Source organism: Festucalex cinctus, chromosome 8 (genome assembly GCF_051991245.1).
Source record: "Festucalex cinctus isolate MCC-2025b chromosome 8, RoL_Fcin_1.0, whole genome shotgun sequence".
In the NCBI taxonomy this organism is placed as follows: domain Eukaryota; kingdom Metazoa; phylum Chordata; class Actinopteri; order Syngnathiformes; family Syngnathidae; genus Festucalex; species Festucalex cinctus.
In genome coordinates, this window is record NC_135418.1 from 14,976,281 (window position 1) to 14,995,809 (window position 19,529).

Below are 19,529 nucleotides of genomic sequence, written 5' to 3' on the forward strand. Positions count from 1 at the left end.
CAGCCCCAGTCAGCACCAGTCGCCTTATCGTGGATTTCACGCAAGCTGGCTAACCCATTTGGATCGTTCCCACAACAGCAGTGACATCATATTAGTACTATCATATAATACAAGTAGACATTTGTAATGCAGCTATCTGTCTACGGTATATCAAGATTAAAGAAACAGGAGACATGGGTTTATTCCCAGAGGATTTTGTGGTATGGGGAACAAAGTATATTGGCATGTCTTTCCATCTGTGAGAAATTCCCAAGACCTCGTGAGAACCAGAAGTTCAGAAGTGAGGCTTGATCTCCAGCTTCACCCGCTGAGTACCTGCTGGATTAAAGGAAATACAACGCACCCATCCCTTCATAACAAAACTATTCATGGAACGTTCAAGAACTGGAAAGAACCAACAGTTCACGGTTAGTATAAACGACCCCACTTGCGCTCGTTTTCTGGCAGTCGGCCGAGAGAAACAAGCGAAGGCCTGTCAATCTTCCCTTTGGAGAACGTGATGCGGGCTGACGTCGCTTTCAAACACTGCGCCTTCTCTCAAGTCCAGATGTTAAAAAGGAAGACGTCTGGAGGGTACATTCCTCAGGTCAAATGTGAAGGCGGTTAGCCTGCTGCCCGAGGAGAGGAAGCCCCTCTGGTCTCTCCCCTGATTGGAGTCAAAGGCTGGACTGTGCGCCTGAAGACAATCACCCAAGGAAGGAAATGAGAAAGCCTGAAGCAGAAAGCTCTGGCCGATTAAAATAGAACGAAAGGGGGCACATGGAAGGGTTTTGCTTGCTCTCTCATAACGAAATGTGAAGACATCTGCGCGGAGTCCGGACGTGTGGTTCAACGCATGACAAATCCATTCTTTGCATATAGCCACACATGCCATCAGTGTTTGTGCAGAGTGGGTTGTTTCTCTTGGGTGATATTATGTCTGAGGGTGTGTTTGGGTGTGTGATAAAGCCGGCATGAAGTTTGTGAATGTTGTGTGTGTGTGTGTGAGAGAGAAAGAAGAAACTGAAAGGCCTCGAGGGGGATTTCCTCCAAAAGGGAAAGCTTCTCTCCTCCCCCTCTCTAACAATCTCTCTCTCGCTTGCTCGGTCTCTCTCCCCAGTTCACCCTCAGCTTGCTCGAAACACTCAAAAGAAGCCAGAGAGCCGTGAACAAGACACAAGACTTGCTTGACAACTTGTTTTTCTTCCTCTCACTGCTTGTATACAAAACTCTTATGAGGAAACAAAGTGTCTTTCGTCCGTTTTCCATCAGGACTGTCATGTGGACATACTTTAACCGATGACAGGCTGCGCCCGGTGCGCTAAACATGGCAAGTCTCTCAGCGCAGATCCCGGGGAGCGTCTCAGCAGAGGATTATGATCAAAGTTGCTGCCTGGTAGAGAAGAAACTTCTGTGAAGATGGTAAACGCACGCATTTGTCTTTGTGTGTCATTGTTGCGGTCTGCTTTAAGAACTCCAGTGCTCCACTGACCTAGTGGGAGAGAGCATGAGTGTCGAGCTTGGGCATGTTTGCCTCTTTGTCTTTGTCAAGTGTGTTTGCAACGCAAGTCAGATTCCGCTTTTTTGTGTCTATTTCAAGACAAAAAAACACAAATGAAGCCCACCCAAGGGTACAGTGTTTCACAAAAGTGGATGTCACTTGAAAGACTATAAAAGTTTTTGTTGTTCTGAACACAGTTGGTGGGACTGGTTCCCATCAGCAGCCCGCAGCTTCTCAAACTGCTGGAGTGTGAGAACACTGACAAAGAGATACCGCACAGGCTCTGTTGTTAAGCTTCCTCAAGTCCTTCACATTTTAAAAGACTTCAGTTCATGCAGACGGGCCAAATTCTTCAGTGAGTGGAGGGAGTTTTGGGTGTATAAATGCTTCTGCAGCTCTGCAGTTCAACAGTTCAGGCCACAGAGGACCAAACAACTCTTGTGAAAACATGCAAAGTAAAATAAAAGTTGTTTGTCGACCTTCACAATCTTAGCGATTGCTTGCAGTATACAGTGGAACCTCCAAACTTGAACATAATCGCAGGTTTGACCTCCAAGTTGTTCTATTAGAGTAAAACAAAGTAAAAAGTCACTCTTTGAACACACCAATCACAATGCTGCTTTTAAATGTATTACTGGGATTAGCAGAGGCCTGCAATTTATTGATTGCAGTGTATTGGGCCATATTATACCATTCCTTTGATTATTCATCACAAAAGCAAAATATATGGAGTTGATCTTTTGAAAGTCAGTGATCTGAACAGTGTTGCCACAGTTACCTTGAAAAAGTAACTTAGTTACTTTACTGATTACTTGGTTTTAAAAGTAACTAAATTGCGTTACTGATTACTTGATTTTAAAAGTAACTAAGTTAGATTAAAAGTTACTTTTTTAGTTACTTTCAGCAGCTGCCGATAACACCATCTCAACATAAAAATAATGCAGTAGAAACGGAGTTCCAAATACTTTATTGAAAGTGCATTTTTAACATGAAAATAAAGGTTTTTTTTATGAAAAACAAAATAGGCAGTCTCTCTTGACTTCTTGTAACGTAAATACTTTTTATAAAACAAAAAATAAAAATCTATCCAGGTTGAAAATGAAAATCCCCTAAATTCCTCTGTTTGTTTGTTCCGCTATTCCAGTGTGTACACATGTATCAGTTTAAATATTTATTAGTAGTTATTGACAGTTATAATTGTTTTTTGGTTTGTTTGTTTTTTCTCTTCAAAATAAGGATCAGGAAAACAAAAGGTTGATAATTTAATGTTAAATATAAATATTTAACCTTTAGACAGACACCAACACAATTAAACAGAATATTTGCACATTGTGAAGTATTTCAGAAACATAAATTTAAGACATGAAATAAACCTACCGTCCAGCCAAAAGAAATATGAAGCCACCTTATGGAACAATAAATCTATCAAACACATTTTAACCACTTAATATATGCAAAAATATTTCCAAAAGTTCATTTCCCTTTTTAATCAACAATTTTTGTATTTAACAATTGTTTTTTCTTTTGTCATCACTTTCATTTTTGGTTAATGTATGACATCTTTTTTTGTTTTTTTAATCTGAGACACGATGATGACCACAGAATCACTACTGTTTATATTTTGTTTTTTGGGCTGTCGTAATCGCGGGCACGTCTCAGTTCTCCTATCTGCTGCTCATGCTAGTTGTAGACATTGACAGGGAGCCACAAACTGAGAAATGAGATACTTGCAGTGTGCTTTTATAGCTGGTGTGTTGGCTGTGGGACATACCTGTGTCGTTTGAATCCATGCATTGGATCGTCACGGGAGTTATTCTTTTTGGCTCGCGCGCAGTACCAACGCCGGCCCGGGACATACAAGTGCACCGAGAGGACTCGATAGCCATGGGAAATACCGAGATGTACGGCACCGGCTTCTGCTAACTGTCTCCATTTGTATGTTGTCACTCGTTGCGTGCGCGCCGTGTCGCGAGCACGGAAACACGGAAGTAGCTTGAATGGTGATGCTACTGAAATGTAAACAAAACAAGTAGAGCACGGCGCAGAACTCTTGCTATTGTTATGAAAACCATAAAGCCTCACTCGCAACCGATACGGTCGTTTAGCTCCCCTTGACGAACGATGGTTCGGTCGAATCGTTTTTTTGTTCCACCCCTACTGAAAACGTAACTTGTCTGACGTCACTCCCCCTTGCGAGAGGCCGGAGACGACCTCATCCCATAATGCTTCACGGACCAGTTGAGGATGGAAATAAATTATTTTTTTTTACCACTTTTATGGTCCATAATGCACACTTTTTTTGTTGTGTTGTGTGCCTGTTGGCTAATAAAACTAGTAGTAAAAGTATCATCACTTTTGTTTTGAATGTGCAAACCATTCATGACCAGACCATGGCTGAATTCAGTGTGGTGATCAATGACTTCTGCCTCATCTTCCTAGTTAGCAGTAGTTGTTTGTGACGGTTACAACAGTGAGATAGTTTGCCTTCTTCATGAAAATGTGGAGTAACGCATTGATTCTCTGGACAGTAACTTTAATCAGACTACTTTGTAGAATAAAGTAACGCGTTAGACTATTAGTTACTTTAGAAAGCAACTTTTTTGAGTAACTTACCGGCAACACTGGATCTGAATATCTTTTGACGTCCCACATAATGAGGGTTTTATCTCCCAACTTTTGTTTGACTATTGAGGGATCATGCCACATCATGTTGGTTATACTAAATGTACAAAATACAAGTAAAATAAAGACAGATAATCATAAACTTGCATTATACTGCATATTATACCATATACTGTACAACAGATAGTCACCTTTTTGTAGAAATTAATATGAATGTTGGCATATCCATCTACAGCTAAGCTATATTTAGCTTTCCTAATATGGCAAGCGTGTAGACCTGTAACATATGTCCAAGGATGTTGGATAAATTATAGCTTTAGAGAGATTGTTTAATAAAGTGGTGATTTGGTAGTGAATTGTTGCTGTCGCTGCACTTTGCCCTTCCTTTACATTTACTGTGGCACCGGTTTTACCAGCCAGGACAGCTTGTAACAGCTGCTGTTTATTTATGCTGATATGTTGACCAACCCGCATTTAAGATTTAACAGCAAACACAGGCATTTGATTTCCAATGTAAACATCGGTCATAGTATTCAAAATGGATGTAAAGCTGATGCAAAGATGTTTGGAGTGATAAAAAAAGTATGCAAAGCAAATGTAAATCATGAAAACGTGACAGATGGGTTCATGCATTTTCTTTTCACATTTGATCCAGAGTGTCTAGTTTGTAGTAGAAGTCGTGAGTGGCAATATTAAATGACAGAGGAAGCATTTACTGGGGTATAAACATGACATGGTTACAGTATCGTACACATTTACAGTATGTGCCTGTGATTGCCTGGCAACCAATCCAAGATGCATTCTATATGCTCCAGCACTCCGCGTCAAACAGGACACGTGGTACAGTGAAGTTACAGATAGCTAGCTAAATGCTATAATAATTGTATTATTTAGTCGGAAATACAAAAGACACAAGAAATTTACAAAAGACAATTCACATCATGTTTTAAGAGACAACATCCACTACTGTACACTCATTATCAACATCTGGACAAAAAAGAAAATTATGCTTAAATTTGTCAGAATCATAAAAAGTCTGTCAAATAGAGAATTTCTTTCAAAATGTTTGATAACTTCAGGGATAAGAATGCTTAAAATGTGAAGAAAAATAGTGAATAGTGTTCATTAATGTGTACAGCAGGGTCACACCAAGTATTCTGCAAAAAAGGGGGGTTTGAGCATTCTAAATGTTCTCAACCTTTATTGGTAACAGTTCAGAACATTAACACAGACTGTGAACATTGGTGACCTGGTCCTTTCCCTCTCATCTCCCCGGTGCCTTGCATATACTCCTCAATACAGCTTTCTCAACTAACAAAGAAAAAATAAAATAAAAAACAAAACAAAACAAAATTTCCTGTTTTACATGAAATTGGCCTGCGATTGGCTGGCAACCAGTTCAGCGTGTACCCCGCCTGATGCCCATAGCCAGCTGGGATAGGCTCCAGCATCCCCCTTGTAGGAGTAAGCGCTTCAGAAAATGGATGGATGGATGGATGGATGGATGGATGGATGGATGGATGGATGGATGGATGGATGGATGGATGGATGTTCTCATCGCGCACCTTTCTCTTCACGGCAGGCTTTGACAAAGATACGACTGGAACTTTCCTTCCACTTGGTATCACTTTAGAATTATGTTTTGCCGAATGTTGCCATGAACCAACATGTAATTAAAAATATAAATAAAATAACTAAATTTAATGTTAAGTCATGGGCCTAAAAATAGCATCCTGTGGGCCAAAAATGCCCCCCGCGCCACGAGTTTGAGACCATTGCTGTAAAGTATGTCTAATACTTCTTGTTCTTTTCTCTTTGTTTGGCCAATCAACAAATAAAAATGCACTGTAAGAATCAAAAATCGGCGAGGGTCCAAATAAATTTTAAAAATGAATAAATTACTACTAACACAGTTTGTATTGCAGTCCGAAGCCTTTTTTTGTCAGTGTTCATTTCTGCGAGTGTCCAAGTGAAGGCCACCAGTAGCTCGCTTTCTTGCCAAGAACTCGTCATCACTTCTTCACTTTAAATAATCTCAGTTCCCTCTGGAAGCAAAATCATACTTCCTGGCCATTTTGATTTTTGCCAAATTCCTACTGACAAATCCATGAAAACCATCTGCTCGAACTCACTGACAAATGTACCTTATACCAAGCGAATGAGTCGATTTTCCTTCAGTTCTTTCAATCAGAAAGGCAAACATATTTCAGAGCTGTGGGCAATCGTTTGACTTTGTTTATTGTCTCTGTTTCACAAAAGTGGGTCAAGTGCCTTACAATGTTTTCAAAACAGAACCATTGCTGAGTGAAGAGAAGATATGTGTTGCAACTGGAGTTCGTCCCCCAATGTTTAAATATGGCTAGAAATCAAACAGAATGACAGTACATTGGCCCACTTAAACAATTTTGTCATCTTTTGTTTCTGATTCGTCTGAAAATAGTTGAGCAAGTGAATAGACGAGTTCCTGCCCCTCAAACTATTTCTTCTTTCAACATTTGATAACTTTGAATATTTTCTTCGTTTTCACTTCCTGTAGCTGCAGAGATGAAGTGGCCCTTACTTTTGTCCAAACAGTGTAGTGCAGTTTTGGAGCAATACATGAGATGTTTTACGAATGGATTATTCCTCCTATTTCTTTCAGTACAGTACTGTATGTTGTGTTATGCTATTGTTTGATTATGTATATAAAAACACTGCTGCAGAACTGAGCAGCATTCGCGATATTTGTATTTGAATTCAAGATGTTAAACAAATGCACAATCGTGTTTGATTTATTTATTTATTTTTTGATGTATATCACAGTTTCCTATGTACAGAAATATGTCAGACGTCAACACGCTGCTTTAAAACAAACATGCAAAATTTGACATTGACTGCATCAAATCTTAATGGATTTTGTTCAGCTTTCGTGGGCTTCTTTTGTTCATGTTCCACATTTTGATCCTCGGAAAGTAACTTTTAAAAGTATGTAAAACTAATTATAATAAGCTTCATGATACACTGGCTTGTAATAAGTGCCTTTTATGCACACCTTTGCTTTTGCAAAAGGTTTATTTATTTATGTATGTATTTGTTTGCTTGTTTGTTTGTTTTAATCTTAGGCAATGGACTTCTTTGTTCTAGCAAAACATTATTCAAACAAAAAGTTCAGTGAAAACCCAGGGTAATCAGTATGTCATAAAAAGTTAAATATGTCATAAAAAGTTAAATGAAAATTGAGCCAAGTATATATATCGCAGCTCCCTTAATAATAATAATAACAACCCTAAGCATACCTTATCAAAGAAAGGAATTTGCTTAATTTTTGGCATCTCCGGGAACAAAAGCAATGTAGGCCCTTAGTCTTGGATGGGCTTTTTATCGGGAAAAAGGGACTTAAGATGTCATCTGTGAATGGAGTGTCTGTCTGCTGATGTTAACAAGAATGGATCGCACACAAAGACAACTGTGACTCCCTTCCATTGGGAGGAGGAAAGAGTGGAGGAGGAAGAGTAACATGGAGGTCCTAGTTACATGTTTGGGGTGGGCTAGAAGGACATGATTTATTGTACAAGATTACCATTGTTCTATTTAACAGAATTCAGTGTGCGTACATCTTTTGAGCAAGAGTTAATCATTTCACTTCATTTTCGCCGAAAATTTCAAAACACTAACAAACAAAAGCATTTGAAACATTGTAGCCGTGCCCCTAAATCAAACCACAGGCACATCTTGAGACACTTTGTCATGTTGTAATTGCAACAACAGCAGCACTGACTCAGTTATCAATATCATTAACAGATGCACCATTTGACCTCTCTTCATCATGGAGAAAAAGATAAATGGATGCTTTAATGTTGGGAATACAATCTACAGTCTTTTTCACCCACATTTGGAAGAGGCCTGATTCTAATCTGTGGATATCAAATTCCATACAGATATTTATTTTTCTTACATCCCTGCCTTGATGTGTAACAGAACACACTAAAAAAAAAAAAAAAAAAAAAGAGCTAACTCTGGCCCTGCATGCATATTGAAGTGTTTTTGCAGGTCTACGTGAGGAACAATAGAGGAAGTTATATAAACAATACACTTTGCAGTTTAAGTTGTCGTGTAACTGCACCTGAATGTGGAATAAAAGTCCACTTTCAATTTGCTTGACTTCTCCTTTTTGACATCACTGAGTGCCTGTCTGTTTAGCAAACATGCCCGGGCGTCATATCCCGTCAGCACTTTGTTGTCATACTGTCAGTGTCTGTCGTCATGGCTGAGTTGCTGGTGTTTTCATATATGGCCCTTGGATGTATTGGCTTGTCCATACATGCAGGATACACCACAATTCAGTGTTTGTGTTGTGAACTAACACTAGCCTGAAGGTCACTTTCTTCCCAGATTTTTTTGTGGGGGGATGTGATGACATCTGAAAACGTGTTGTGAGTCACAAACGCTTGTGTCCATTTAGTTAATCTCTGCAATCACAGCATGGCCAGTTTACATTCTCAAACCTTTTGCCTTCTTTATGGCTAATGGAAGAGAGCGGCCGACTGCAATAGAGATCTTGACTCCTTGTTTATACTGAGGCTCAAATCTGCTTGTTTGACCCAAAGCCAGAGGCAATATGGAGAAACAAAGGCTGCAATAGCCCGAGGGGGGCCTTAAATGGCAGACAAGACAAAGAGAGCAGGAACCTTTATTGCAAATTATTGTCCACAGCAGCATGTTAAATCAGGATACACAATGATCTTTGCTGGAGACCCAATCCTTTTTTCAAGCTAAATCACATGCAGCATGGGCAATAGTGGGCCGAAAGGAGGCGGCTGCGGAATGTGGCCATCAGCTCGCCAATCCTTGCAAACAAGATAAAGGCTGGGCGAGAAGTCCAGTGGAACGCTGCACACTGGCTGTTTGTGGGAGTGAAACTGTGAGAAGTGGCAGCTAACGTTTTGGTTCTCAACCAAAAGAAAGTAAATGCCTCACAGTAATGTCGTAAGTTTTTCTCTTGTCTATTTAGATTACTTTGTGTATTGTTTGATGCTGGACTTACTTGGTATGTAGAAGACGATGTGATTTAAAAATGAATTGGAAGCTTTAACAGTATGTACATTCCACTAGGTTGTATACAGTTGCTTATGATCAGCAATGAATCAATGAGCAGTATGTCGAAATAGCTCACGACGCAGGTCGGTTGGATACTGTGTAGGTTGATAAGAAGATGTGTAGTCAGATTTATAAATACTGTATTAATCTAAAACAGCATTTTACATGCAGGCATTAATAGGCTATGCACAGGTAAAGACAACAAATGAAGCGCATAACAGTGTGCTGTGACGGGACAGCCATTTTACTGTACAATGGCTACATATTGACAAGTAGAGCCTAAATACAGTAAATATGTGGGAAACACTGTGATTGCAATGTTTTAATTTGCAGATCCAATCAATGACGTCATTGAATCAGCAAAATATCGGCCGCTCCAATGTAGATGATCAGATCGGTGTAAAGTCTACAACAGGGGTGTCCAAACTTTTTCATTTGAAGGCCACGTACAGAAAGTCAGAAGGACGCAAGGGCCTCATAATGTTATGAAGAGAAATTCTGTTTAGTCCTAAAAATTGTACAAATAATTTATTTGTGCTTTTGCATATTTAGAAAAAATGCTACAGTATATAAACCAATTCATTTGTAATGTGGCAGTAGGGTTATAGTTTTGGAATTTTTCATTTTAGTTTTTATTTTTGTTGAGTTTTTTAAAATTTAGTTAGTTTTAATTAGTTTTCACAGTGGTTCTGTTAGTTGTTTTTTTTTAATTAGTTTTGGTTCTTTAATAAATGCTTAGTTTTAGTTTAGTTAATTTCAGTATTAGTTTTATTTGTATTTTTATTTTTTTAATGTGTAGTATTTTGCGCAATATTTAAAAAACGCCATGGGCACGACGTCTTTATTCCGGTTTATATCAAAATAAATCTATTAAAAATCTCATTTAAAATCATCAAAGGCTCATGCATTAAATTAATTACCAAAGACTAAAACGTAGGACGTTTTTGCTATAATTATAGTTTGTTTTATTTTAATGAGTTTTGGAAACATAAAATGTAGGTTCAGTTAGTTTTCTTTTTTTTAAAAAGCATCTTCGTTTTTATCTTATTTCGTTAACGAAATTGTTTTTTGAATTTTTGTTTTTACGTTAGTTTTAGTTAACTAAAATAACCTTTAATAGCACCTGTGTTTTTCAACCCCTTCCCTTCTTACTTTGACCATCTCCAAACATTTTTGTTTTTATTTTATTTTATTTGAACTGAGTCAAATGCCATTTTTAGCATATGTCGCGGGCCGCTAAAATATGGACGGCGGGCCGCAAATGGCCCCCGGGCCGTAGTTTGGACACCCCTGGTCTACAATAAATAAACTTCAGTTGAGTTGACAATGTCAGTATATGTGTAACCGATCATGCTAAGAAGAAGAAAAAAAGAAAAAAACTATAAAGGTTAATCAACTGTATACCAGAACTCCATAAATTAATTTAAATATTTGGCTAAAAATTAACATTGCAATCATATGATTCTAATTTTCAGATGTCATTATTGTGCCACACACGTTAGTTGTCAGTAGGGAAATGTTAAGTTCTGGTCTTTCTTCAATTGAGAATATCAAACAAAACAAGGCAACTCCCATGGCTGCCTGGACTGTGTGACCTGGTTGTAGAAAATCTGAAGCTCCGTAAATCTCTCTAGTGATGCTCTCTTAATCATGTGAATATCACTTGCCAAACCACCCACAGAGGTCCAGTAAGGCTAAAACCTGTCGGGTTTTAAGCGCCTTTGTTTGAAGAAGAACCCAACCCAAATTATTTTTTTTCCCCACATCTCGGTACTGTATTTATATATTGTATATTATATATTATATATATGTATATATATATGTATGTATATATATATATATATATATATATATATATATATATATATATATATATATATATATATATATATATATATATATATATATATATATATATATCACCATATATTAGAGCTCAACTAAACACAAGTGTTTTCTAGAATTTTAATTTCAACACGTTATGACATGTATGCTGCAGTGGTGTTGCACTTTAAAGTATGTTTGAATGATTATTGACACAAAACATGAATTTACTCTAGTAAGACAGGACGTGCCAAACCAAATTGAAATCTCCACAATGGGAAATGAAATATCTTAAGCCACTCTGCAGCGCTATTGTTTTAATAGCCGTGACATCAGGCTCACATACATACTGTATAGTGGAGTCTTAAACAGCTGTGATGCATTACTGCTCAAGAGCCAGACTCGGAGGTATTTTGTTCTCCTTTAGATAATCTATTGTTACAGATGTGCGCACAAAAAAGGAAACATTCTTCTCTACTGAGCACACACGGTCTACAAGAGACGCTAAACCCTGACAGATCAAATGTTGTTAATTTGACAAATACATAGCATATTAAAGCCAACCCGAATACGAACCATTCGATGAAAAACAGCTATGACCTCAGTTCCCAGTGTGCCACGAATGTCCAACATGGTCACACCAGCATCAGTCCCAGCCCAACCAGTGTGAGGTCTTTGAAGCTGCTGCACTGTGTTTACTCTGGGTCAGGCCGTGGTCCTGGTGTGGCTGTCAGCCTAAATGACGAAGGGGCTGAAAACAGGCTTCTTTGTGGGGCTAGGAGATTAACACAGCAGGGCACTGTGAACTGATCGTATGAATAGCTGACATGCTGCAGCTAGCAGTTAAGACCTGTCTAGATCCTGAAGACGTGACAGTCATGAATTTTAACCCTGTCATCAAATTTGAGGAGGGGGGAGGCAATCACTGCATTTGCATCGTGTTGTATATTAACAAGTCAAAGAGAGATCCTGAACACAAAATGTTTGAATTCTGAATGTGCATAATGGTTTTGGGTTCAAATTTTGATTCAAGACTTCTTCTGTTGAAAGCTTTGCTAGCTGGAATTGTGGTAAGTAAATTTTTAAATTCTAACGTTATTTATTATTTATTATTACAAACTTTACTAATTAAATCCAAGCTATTACACATTAAATAGATTTTTTAAATGCATTATTATTAAAGCTACTGAAATTGGAAAATTGAGTTTCGAATCGTAATTGAAACCGCATTTTCCTTGCCTCACGTAAAAAAAAATGCGCATATGACGTCACAGCTGCAGAAGGAGGGTGGGAAATTCTAACCCGAATGGGCTCCAGGTGGAGAAGTGGAACTGTCACTTGCCTTCGGTGCCGGTTGGCATGGGTTCACTTCTCTGCCTGGGAAACCATGTGTGTGGCTTACAAGATGTAAGCTTGTGTGAGTGATTTAAAAAAATAAAAATAATAAAATAAAATAAAATCCAGTCTGAAAACTATTGGCCAAAGGTTTGCAGGAGGACCCATTGTGAATTAAAATGACTAATTAAAAAATGTTTCGGTCATAAATGGTCAAATAATAAGGCTATTGTAAAGATATTTTGGGGCAAATTGTTACAAAGTGTAGCTTTAATGACTGCTGTCTGTGTGTTCTACAGAACTTGCACAGATGTCCAGCTGGTTCTGGTACTATTTTTAAAGACCCCATAATAAGACCAGAAACAAGCTGCAAACATGCTCAGATTTAATCTTGTCCAGATAAAGTTACAAAATGTTATTGATTAGTCTCATTTTCAGTTCCTTTGATTTGAAACAAAGTCAGTTTGATGTGATTGCTCCAGTTTTTCATGGTATATTTATTTCTGGGTTCCTTTTTGGTGTTTATCTATAAATTCTCAAACATATCCTGTTCAGGATAACAGTAACTTCAGGTGAAAGGTGGACAACACCCTGGACTGAATGTAATTCAGTCATGGGGCACATGTAGAGGTACACAACTTTTCAGACTACGTTCACTGACCCCACAATACCTACATGGAAGCCGAGCAAATGGACCAAAGCCCCATTAACACCTGCTTACGCTCTTTAAATGATTATTGAGAACAGTGATTTGTTATTGTGGTTTTGCAGAACCCAGAATCTCTGGACTCATCCATCCAGAGTGCCCTCTCGGCCCTCTACCCACCTTTTGAAGCCACTGCACCCATCGTACTTAGCCAGCTCTTCCGCACCATCGAGGAACGTTACCATGGCGATGCCTTGCACTGCCTACTGGATTTCCTCATCCCTTCCAAACACCTGCTGGAAAGCGTACAGCAGGCTGCATGTGTAAGTAATGCCTGTTTCTATATAGCATGTCTCCATCACTTAAGATGATCAAAGATATTAAGCTTCCGTGTTTATGAAGCAAGAAATGTACTATCATTGCAACAAAGTAAAAAAGAATACACGAAATTCTCGCTGTTACATTTCCAGGCTGGATATTCGGACGTAGTTTTCCGCTGTGAGGGCTGGCCTCTCTGCCTCCATGACAAAACAGTCATCCAGTTAGCACCTGTGAACCCCTTGCTGCTGCGTCCCGGTGACTTTTATCTCCAGGTGGAACCTTTTGGCGATCAGGCAGCTCGTATTGTCCTCAAAAGCCTTCTGGGAGCCGGATGTCGGGAAGTGGAGGAGACCCCGATCCCTGAGACTTCCTATTCGTGCATCTTCACCGAAGACTGGCTGAAGGACATCAATGACGAACGCCAGGGGACTCCCCTGTCTCGCTGCTTGCTTTGCACTGACCAAGGAGTGATCAAGTTGCCCTGGGCAGAGGTGGCCATCCCAGAGTTTTTGGACAAGCCAAAGGTTATCAACACTCATCAAGAAGCTCCTCCTGAGCCAAAGCTGATGTCAGTTTCATGCACTTATGGCGCATCCACTCTACCGCTGGAGGCTCGGGTTCTTCCGTTAAAAGATAGGACGTCCGCATCTCTAAGACCTGCAGAATGTTCTTCGAAACTTGTCAGATTAGAACATTATAAAAGAATCCCAAGATCCTATTCTAAACCTCTAATCAAACCTGTGGGTTGGGTGTCCCCGAACACCTGGGACAGCCGCAACTATCTAGAAATTGAAGGTGATTATGTTGACTTGGTGGATGTTGTGACGAAAAATGGCAGCCATTCGAATCCACCAAATTCAGTCTTGATCAAACCTGTGAGACCACCGCCGTCTGCGCCACTGGCGGGCAGCGTTTTCTGCGGACGCACCCTTCAGTATGCAGAGGAGCCTTGTATGCCGTGCAGCCAGGGAGATCTGGGGGAGGACCCCTCAGACCATGACATCAAGTGCAGGTACAGGGACTCTTACCTAGCAGCGCTGAAGAACCCCGTCCCTTTCGAAAAAGGTGGCGTTGACCTCCTCGCAGCACTGGAGGAGTCCGGCCTTAGTGAAGATTTGGAGCAAAACAATGAACTTGGACAGTTTTGTAACCACTGTAATACGCCCTTGTCAGGCAATGACTTCTGCCATTACAGACACTGCTGTGAGCCAACAACACAAATCTCTGGCTCCAGTCACAAAATGTTCCCCACAAGCCCTGAATCAGAGGACATTCTGAAAGAATCACCCCTCATTTTGACATCAACGCCTGGCTTAAGTTACAGTCATAAAATTCAAACCAAACTTCTTTCTCAGTCTGAGCACATGGAACGATCTGCGTTACTTTTAGATGCATGTGAAGATCCGGACAAAAAGTCACACCAGAAAATGGAGGTTATGAAATCATCAGGGAAACACAAATCTAAGGTTAGGTCTCTGTCAACTGTATCTGACACTCCGAAAGGGAGTCCACTTTTCTACAAACATAATAACAGGAGCCACAGTGATATCTGCCCTGAGACAGTTAGCAGCATGATGCAGTGCAAGAAAGCTGACCTGCCAGATGAGGTGACTCCAAAGCTGGAAAGACTGAAATTCTACAAAAGAGGTAAGAAGTTGGAATAAAATTTCACTTTTTTTAAATGTTGTCATGAAAGACACAGTGTGTAGTCCTTGGCGCCATATAGTGGTCAAAGAATAGCATTATAACCAGGCAGGAGCACACACACTACGGTGGCACAGAGAGACTACATTTCGTAAGCCTACCACCAATTCATATTTTGCGTGAACAAACGAGCATCTCGCCGAGTGATGGCGACTTGGCAGCCGTTGTAATGCCCGACGAGCGACGCAGAAAGACCGAGCAAGCCGGAGCAGCTAACAAGAGCGGCTGGCCGCGGCGGGAGTTAGTCGGAGCCAGAGGTTGGGGTGGCTAACAAGAGAGGCTAGCGGGAGGTGCTAGTAAAAACAAAAAAGCTAGTAAAAGCTTGTGAGAGCAAAGCAGAAAATGAAAAGTCAATGCAATACAACATATTTTTTGAATACTTTTGACATAAACAGTCGTTTTTTTTGTTTTTGTTTTTAATTAATGAATTACTAGGTCACCATTAGATGGTGCTAGGGATGCTGAATGTCCCTTTAATGGTCTTGCAGCATTGGTTTCTACAGGCTGGAAAGGCTCCAGAACATTTGCAAATAATACCATTAAATGGCAGGCTTTACTAAAGGTCGCACACCATGAAGACTCATAATGGTGGTTTAATAGATCCTGTCACATTTTTTTGTAATATAGCTGCGTTTACAGCACTATGATTATGGGAAATTGCCTCCTGTACTCCATTTAAATGAGGAGGTTCTGATAAATTGATGCTCAGCAATTTGCTGTGCAGACGGACATCACAACATGCCAGAAGAACCATTCCGTGTCTCGTGCACTCACTGGCACACGATCCCTTGCGCCTTGAGAGGATGCATGCCCAGATCTTGACCGGAGATATGCGTGTCACGGGCTATTAATGTAGCAAAGGCAGAACGCACAGACAGGCCTTTGTGGCTCAAAGGAGAGACCAATTAACATTTTTTAAATCAAAGGCTGGTTTAGTAGCTGGGAGTGTTGCAGTGTTTAGTTACAGCAATCGTGCTTTATACACAGATGTGCAGGTGTTTTAAAGATGGCTATCCAGAGTCATTGCTTAGGATATGACTAGTATAAAGTGCAAAAGTTGATAGTAGCCTATAGTGGTTCTCAATTCCTTGTCACCGAATTAGAAGCTGAAGCATCCTGAGGGCCCTATTATTAGGGCCTGAGCAGCGATCGCTGTGAGGTCCGTATATTTTCTGTATTATTCTCCTTCACAAAGAATTACATTTTTGTGACCCTAAATATGAAAACTCACCAAACGTTGTACACACTACAGGCCTGACAGAAAAAATTGATATTCTAAAGTTATCGTCGTACACCACTACACAAAAAATGGGTCTGTAGTGCCCCCTACATAGGTTTAACAGAGCCCATTTCAGATAATGCTACAAAAATTGGGAGGCACATGTAGCACATTCAGACATACTAAAAAGTATTTGGTAGCCATACGCTAAAATGTACAGGATGAGTATATGGAATGTCCAATTTTGGCCCATTTTTGCACATTTATAGGGGTCATAATTTTGCCCCCTTGTCCTTCAAACTCAGACGAAACCTCATAGAAAGTCGGCCATTTTGAATATATTTCGGAATTGGGCGTCATTTTTGAAACTCCTACAGAATTTATTCAATTGTCTTCAAAGTTTGGCTGTCTAAAGATGTTTAAGATTAGTTATTGAAATCTTTTTATTTCATTGCATGCTGCTGCTGTGGTGATGCACTGTTTGCAGAGAAAAATATTGCTATTTTTCAGGCCTAAACCTGGGTGAAAACTCATGAAATTTTGCACACACGTAAGGCCTGGAAAATGGTTTTATTTCACAGGGCTTTTGTTCAATGTGCCACAATACCCAACATGCAAGTACCCCAACGTGGCCAGGGTTGCGAGGGCCCTTTAAAGTTGTTCGCAGCTCGAGTTATTATTATTACGAGTAGTGGTAGTGGTCTTCTTGTGTGGATTTTGCATGGTCTCCCCCAGGCTTTTGAGGATTTGCTCCGGATACTCTAGATTTCCTCCCACATTCCAAAAACATGCATGTTAGTTTTAATGGAAGACTCTAAACCGGCCACAGGTGTGCATGTGACTATTGGTTTGTATGTGCCCGATAACCTCTCACCCCTTCCAATGCCTTCAATTAGCACCTGACCCTGCCATGACCCAGAACAAAAAAAATGTATACAGTAGATTGATTGATGGATGGTTGTAAAATTGTGGATTGAGTTCTACTTGTATGGTGGCTTAAAAACACGTTTGTGTTTACCAACAGATTCCCAGCCAGTCGGAAGTGAAACTCCCTCCACTTTAGTTGAACCACACCTGAGACTCTCGAATTCAAATACAGAAGACAAATCCCCCTCTCAGCTCCCATCTGCCAGCTCTATGCCGCCTCTGTCTCTTCAAAGTCTAAAGTCCACTCTCAAAAGCATCAGTGGGTTGCTTGAACTGGCTATCATTTGTTTACCAGGTACTTTGCCTGAATGTTTGAGGAATTACAGATGAATGGGTTCTCGTAAAAGACAGACAGCATTTAAGAAGGCCAACATTAACTTTGTCACCTTGTCAACCTTGGGAGTTTACGTTTGTCCCTTCCTATACATTAATCATATTTCTATTTGCTCACCTTCAGGCAGCCGGGACAAGACTGGCCGTGCAGTCGTGGAGGTTCATTGTGACAAGGAGTGGACCTCAACTCTTGTAACAGCACAGAATCTCTGCGAGTTACTGCTCTATCTCCATTCCATACCCAGGTGCTGCACGCAGAAGCATAGTGTGACATAACAAATTGGCAGTTTGATTGAAATTAGCTCACCAGACCACTATTTCTATCAAGTAGAAAAAACATTTTGCATCCAAACAGGCCTGTTAGTTATGAAAGGCTGCAAAAACTGCAAATCAATCCCAAAATGCAAGAATGTGCTGTTATATTTGTTGGACGTTGTTAGCTTGCATTTCCAGTCCTATTCAAGTGTGGTCAAATGTTGGGTGACACAAACTGCAAAAGTGAGAACTTTACATACATTGCAGCAAACTATAAACTACCTCGATATTGATGTTTATGAACATACACAGCTGCTCTACGCTTAATATTCACATTTAAATACACCACTAGTGGACTGTAGTGCAAAACGGATTTGGAAAACCCAAGTTGTGTTTATGTAATAATTGTTAGGGCCACAAGAGGGCAGTAGAATGCAACTCTTTAACGTACCTCCAGTGCACCTTGATACATCATCCCAAATATCTGTAACTGTAGCTACACTCACTTGAAACTGCACATACTATACATCTTATAATTAGGGCCAACTGGTAGTGACAGCAAACTGTGTTGACCCGTGTCTACCTCTTACTCTCTACTAACACTCAACAGTGTTTTATGTTTACACTAACACTCACATAGTCTTTGAAGTTCAAGAACCAATTGAACTAATGTGATAGCGCCCTTCCGATTGTGTAAAGTCATAGCTCAAAAGTATGTACTGTAGCCAGGCTGGCTGCCAACTGTCTGGTATGCAGTCCCTTGCTAGAATTAGCACACATGCCTGACGTAGGCTCAACTAACTCAAGACCATCCAGGCCATTATGATGGGCGTGTGAAAGCATGAACATGTGAGGACGTCTGAGACACAGAGAGAGATGAAGTGATAAAAGATCATTACCGCTCTCACAAAAGACCCCTGTGATGAAGAGGACGGGTTTGAATGTGCCCTAATGTGACTCATTGTTTGCTTAGGAAAGACGTTCGAGAATTGGGAATGACTTTGGTCGTCGATGCCAGGAAGAAGGCTCCGCTGCCTCACCTCTACAAAGCTCTGCTCATGGCACAGGTTAAAATAACAACAATAACACCAACACATCTACATACTCCGTGTGAAATATGACTAGCAACATTGTTAATTGTACCTTCTGTTATCGAGTGGCAGTGAAATTAATTTTTCTGCAGGTCTCTTGCATGACGAAATAAACAAATATACAATATTTATAGCAAAATACCACACCAATTCAGCAAAAAATTTCTCTTGGGACACTTGTTGATCGCTCATGTCACAGCAAAAGAAAATGGATAGATGTTTTGATATTCCTACACGAGGGGGAGACATCCTCATTTGAGTGAGGTTTAGAGGGGATACAGTGAGAATCTCTGGGAATAGACTTCTGCTCTTTGCAGATATAACATAGATAGATAAATTGCAATACACAAATATTGTGTACGAAAGCCACCTGACCTTTGTGTTTACAACAGGAGCAAGCACTTCATGCTGTCCACAGTGTTGTAATTCTGGTGGATAAAGACACATGTCCACGCCCTGAAAAGCAGCCTGGTCTGCAGGTAAGAAACGTCAAAATCAATCGCGGAGCAAATATGAGTATTCCTGTGGCCGTTTGCACAATCTTGTTGCTATCTGTTAGATGGACTTGGCAACGTCTATGAAGGCCCTCTACAAGACAGTGGATGCTTCCCAGTTGACCCATGAGCTGGGAGGAACCTTTACCTACAGTCATATGGACTGGCTGCAATTTCATCAGGTAACACCAAAAATTGCACA

The 19,529-nt window shown here is 40.1% G+C and overlaps 1 protein-coding gene across 2 annotated transcripts in view; it reads left to right on the forward strand.

The window, feature by feature from the left end:
* The first annotated feature begins 336 nt into the window (after positions 1 to 336).
* The window catches only part of quob (quattro b), a 28,389-nt gene continuing 9,196 nt past the window's right edge, over positions 337 to 19,529 (forward strand). Inside the window, exons 1-8 of one of the 2 annotated variants that reach the window (XM_077530464.1) lie at positions 337 to 1,401; positions 13,109 to 13,306; positions 13,454 to 14,951; positions 17,252 to 17,449; positions 17,612 to 17,732; positions 18,716 to 18,809; positions 19,226 to 19,312; positions 19,393 to 19,509. In XM_077530464.1, the coding sequence (XP_077386590.1) occupies positions 1,399 to 1,401; positions 13,109 to 13,306; positions 13,454 to 14,951; positions 17,252 to 17,449; positions 17,612 to 17,732; positions 18,716 to 18,809; positions 19,226 to 19,312; positions 19,393 to 19,509 (2,316 nt within the window). In that variant the 5' untranslated portion in view covers positions 337 to 1,398. The remainder of the gene's footprint in view (positions 1,402 to 13,108; positions 13,307 to 13,453; positions 14,952 to 17,251; positions 17,450 to 17,611; positions 17,733 to 18,715; positions 18,810 to 19,225; positions 19,313 to 19,392; positions 19,510 to 19,529) is intronic. The other variant, XM_077530463.1, reaches the window with a different exon arrangement.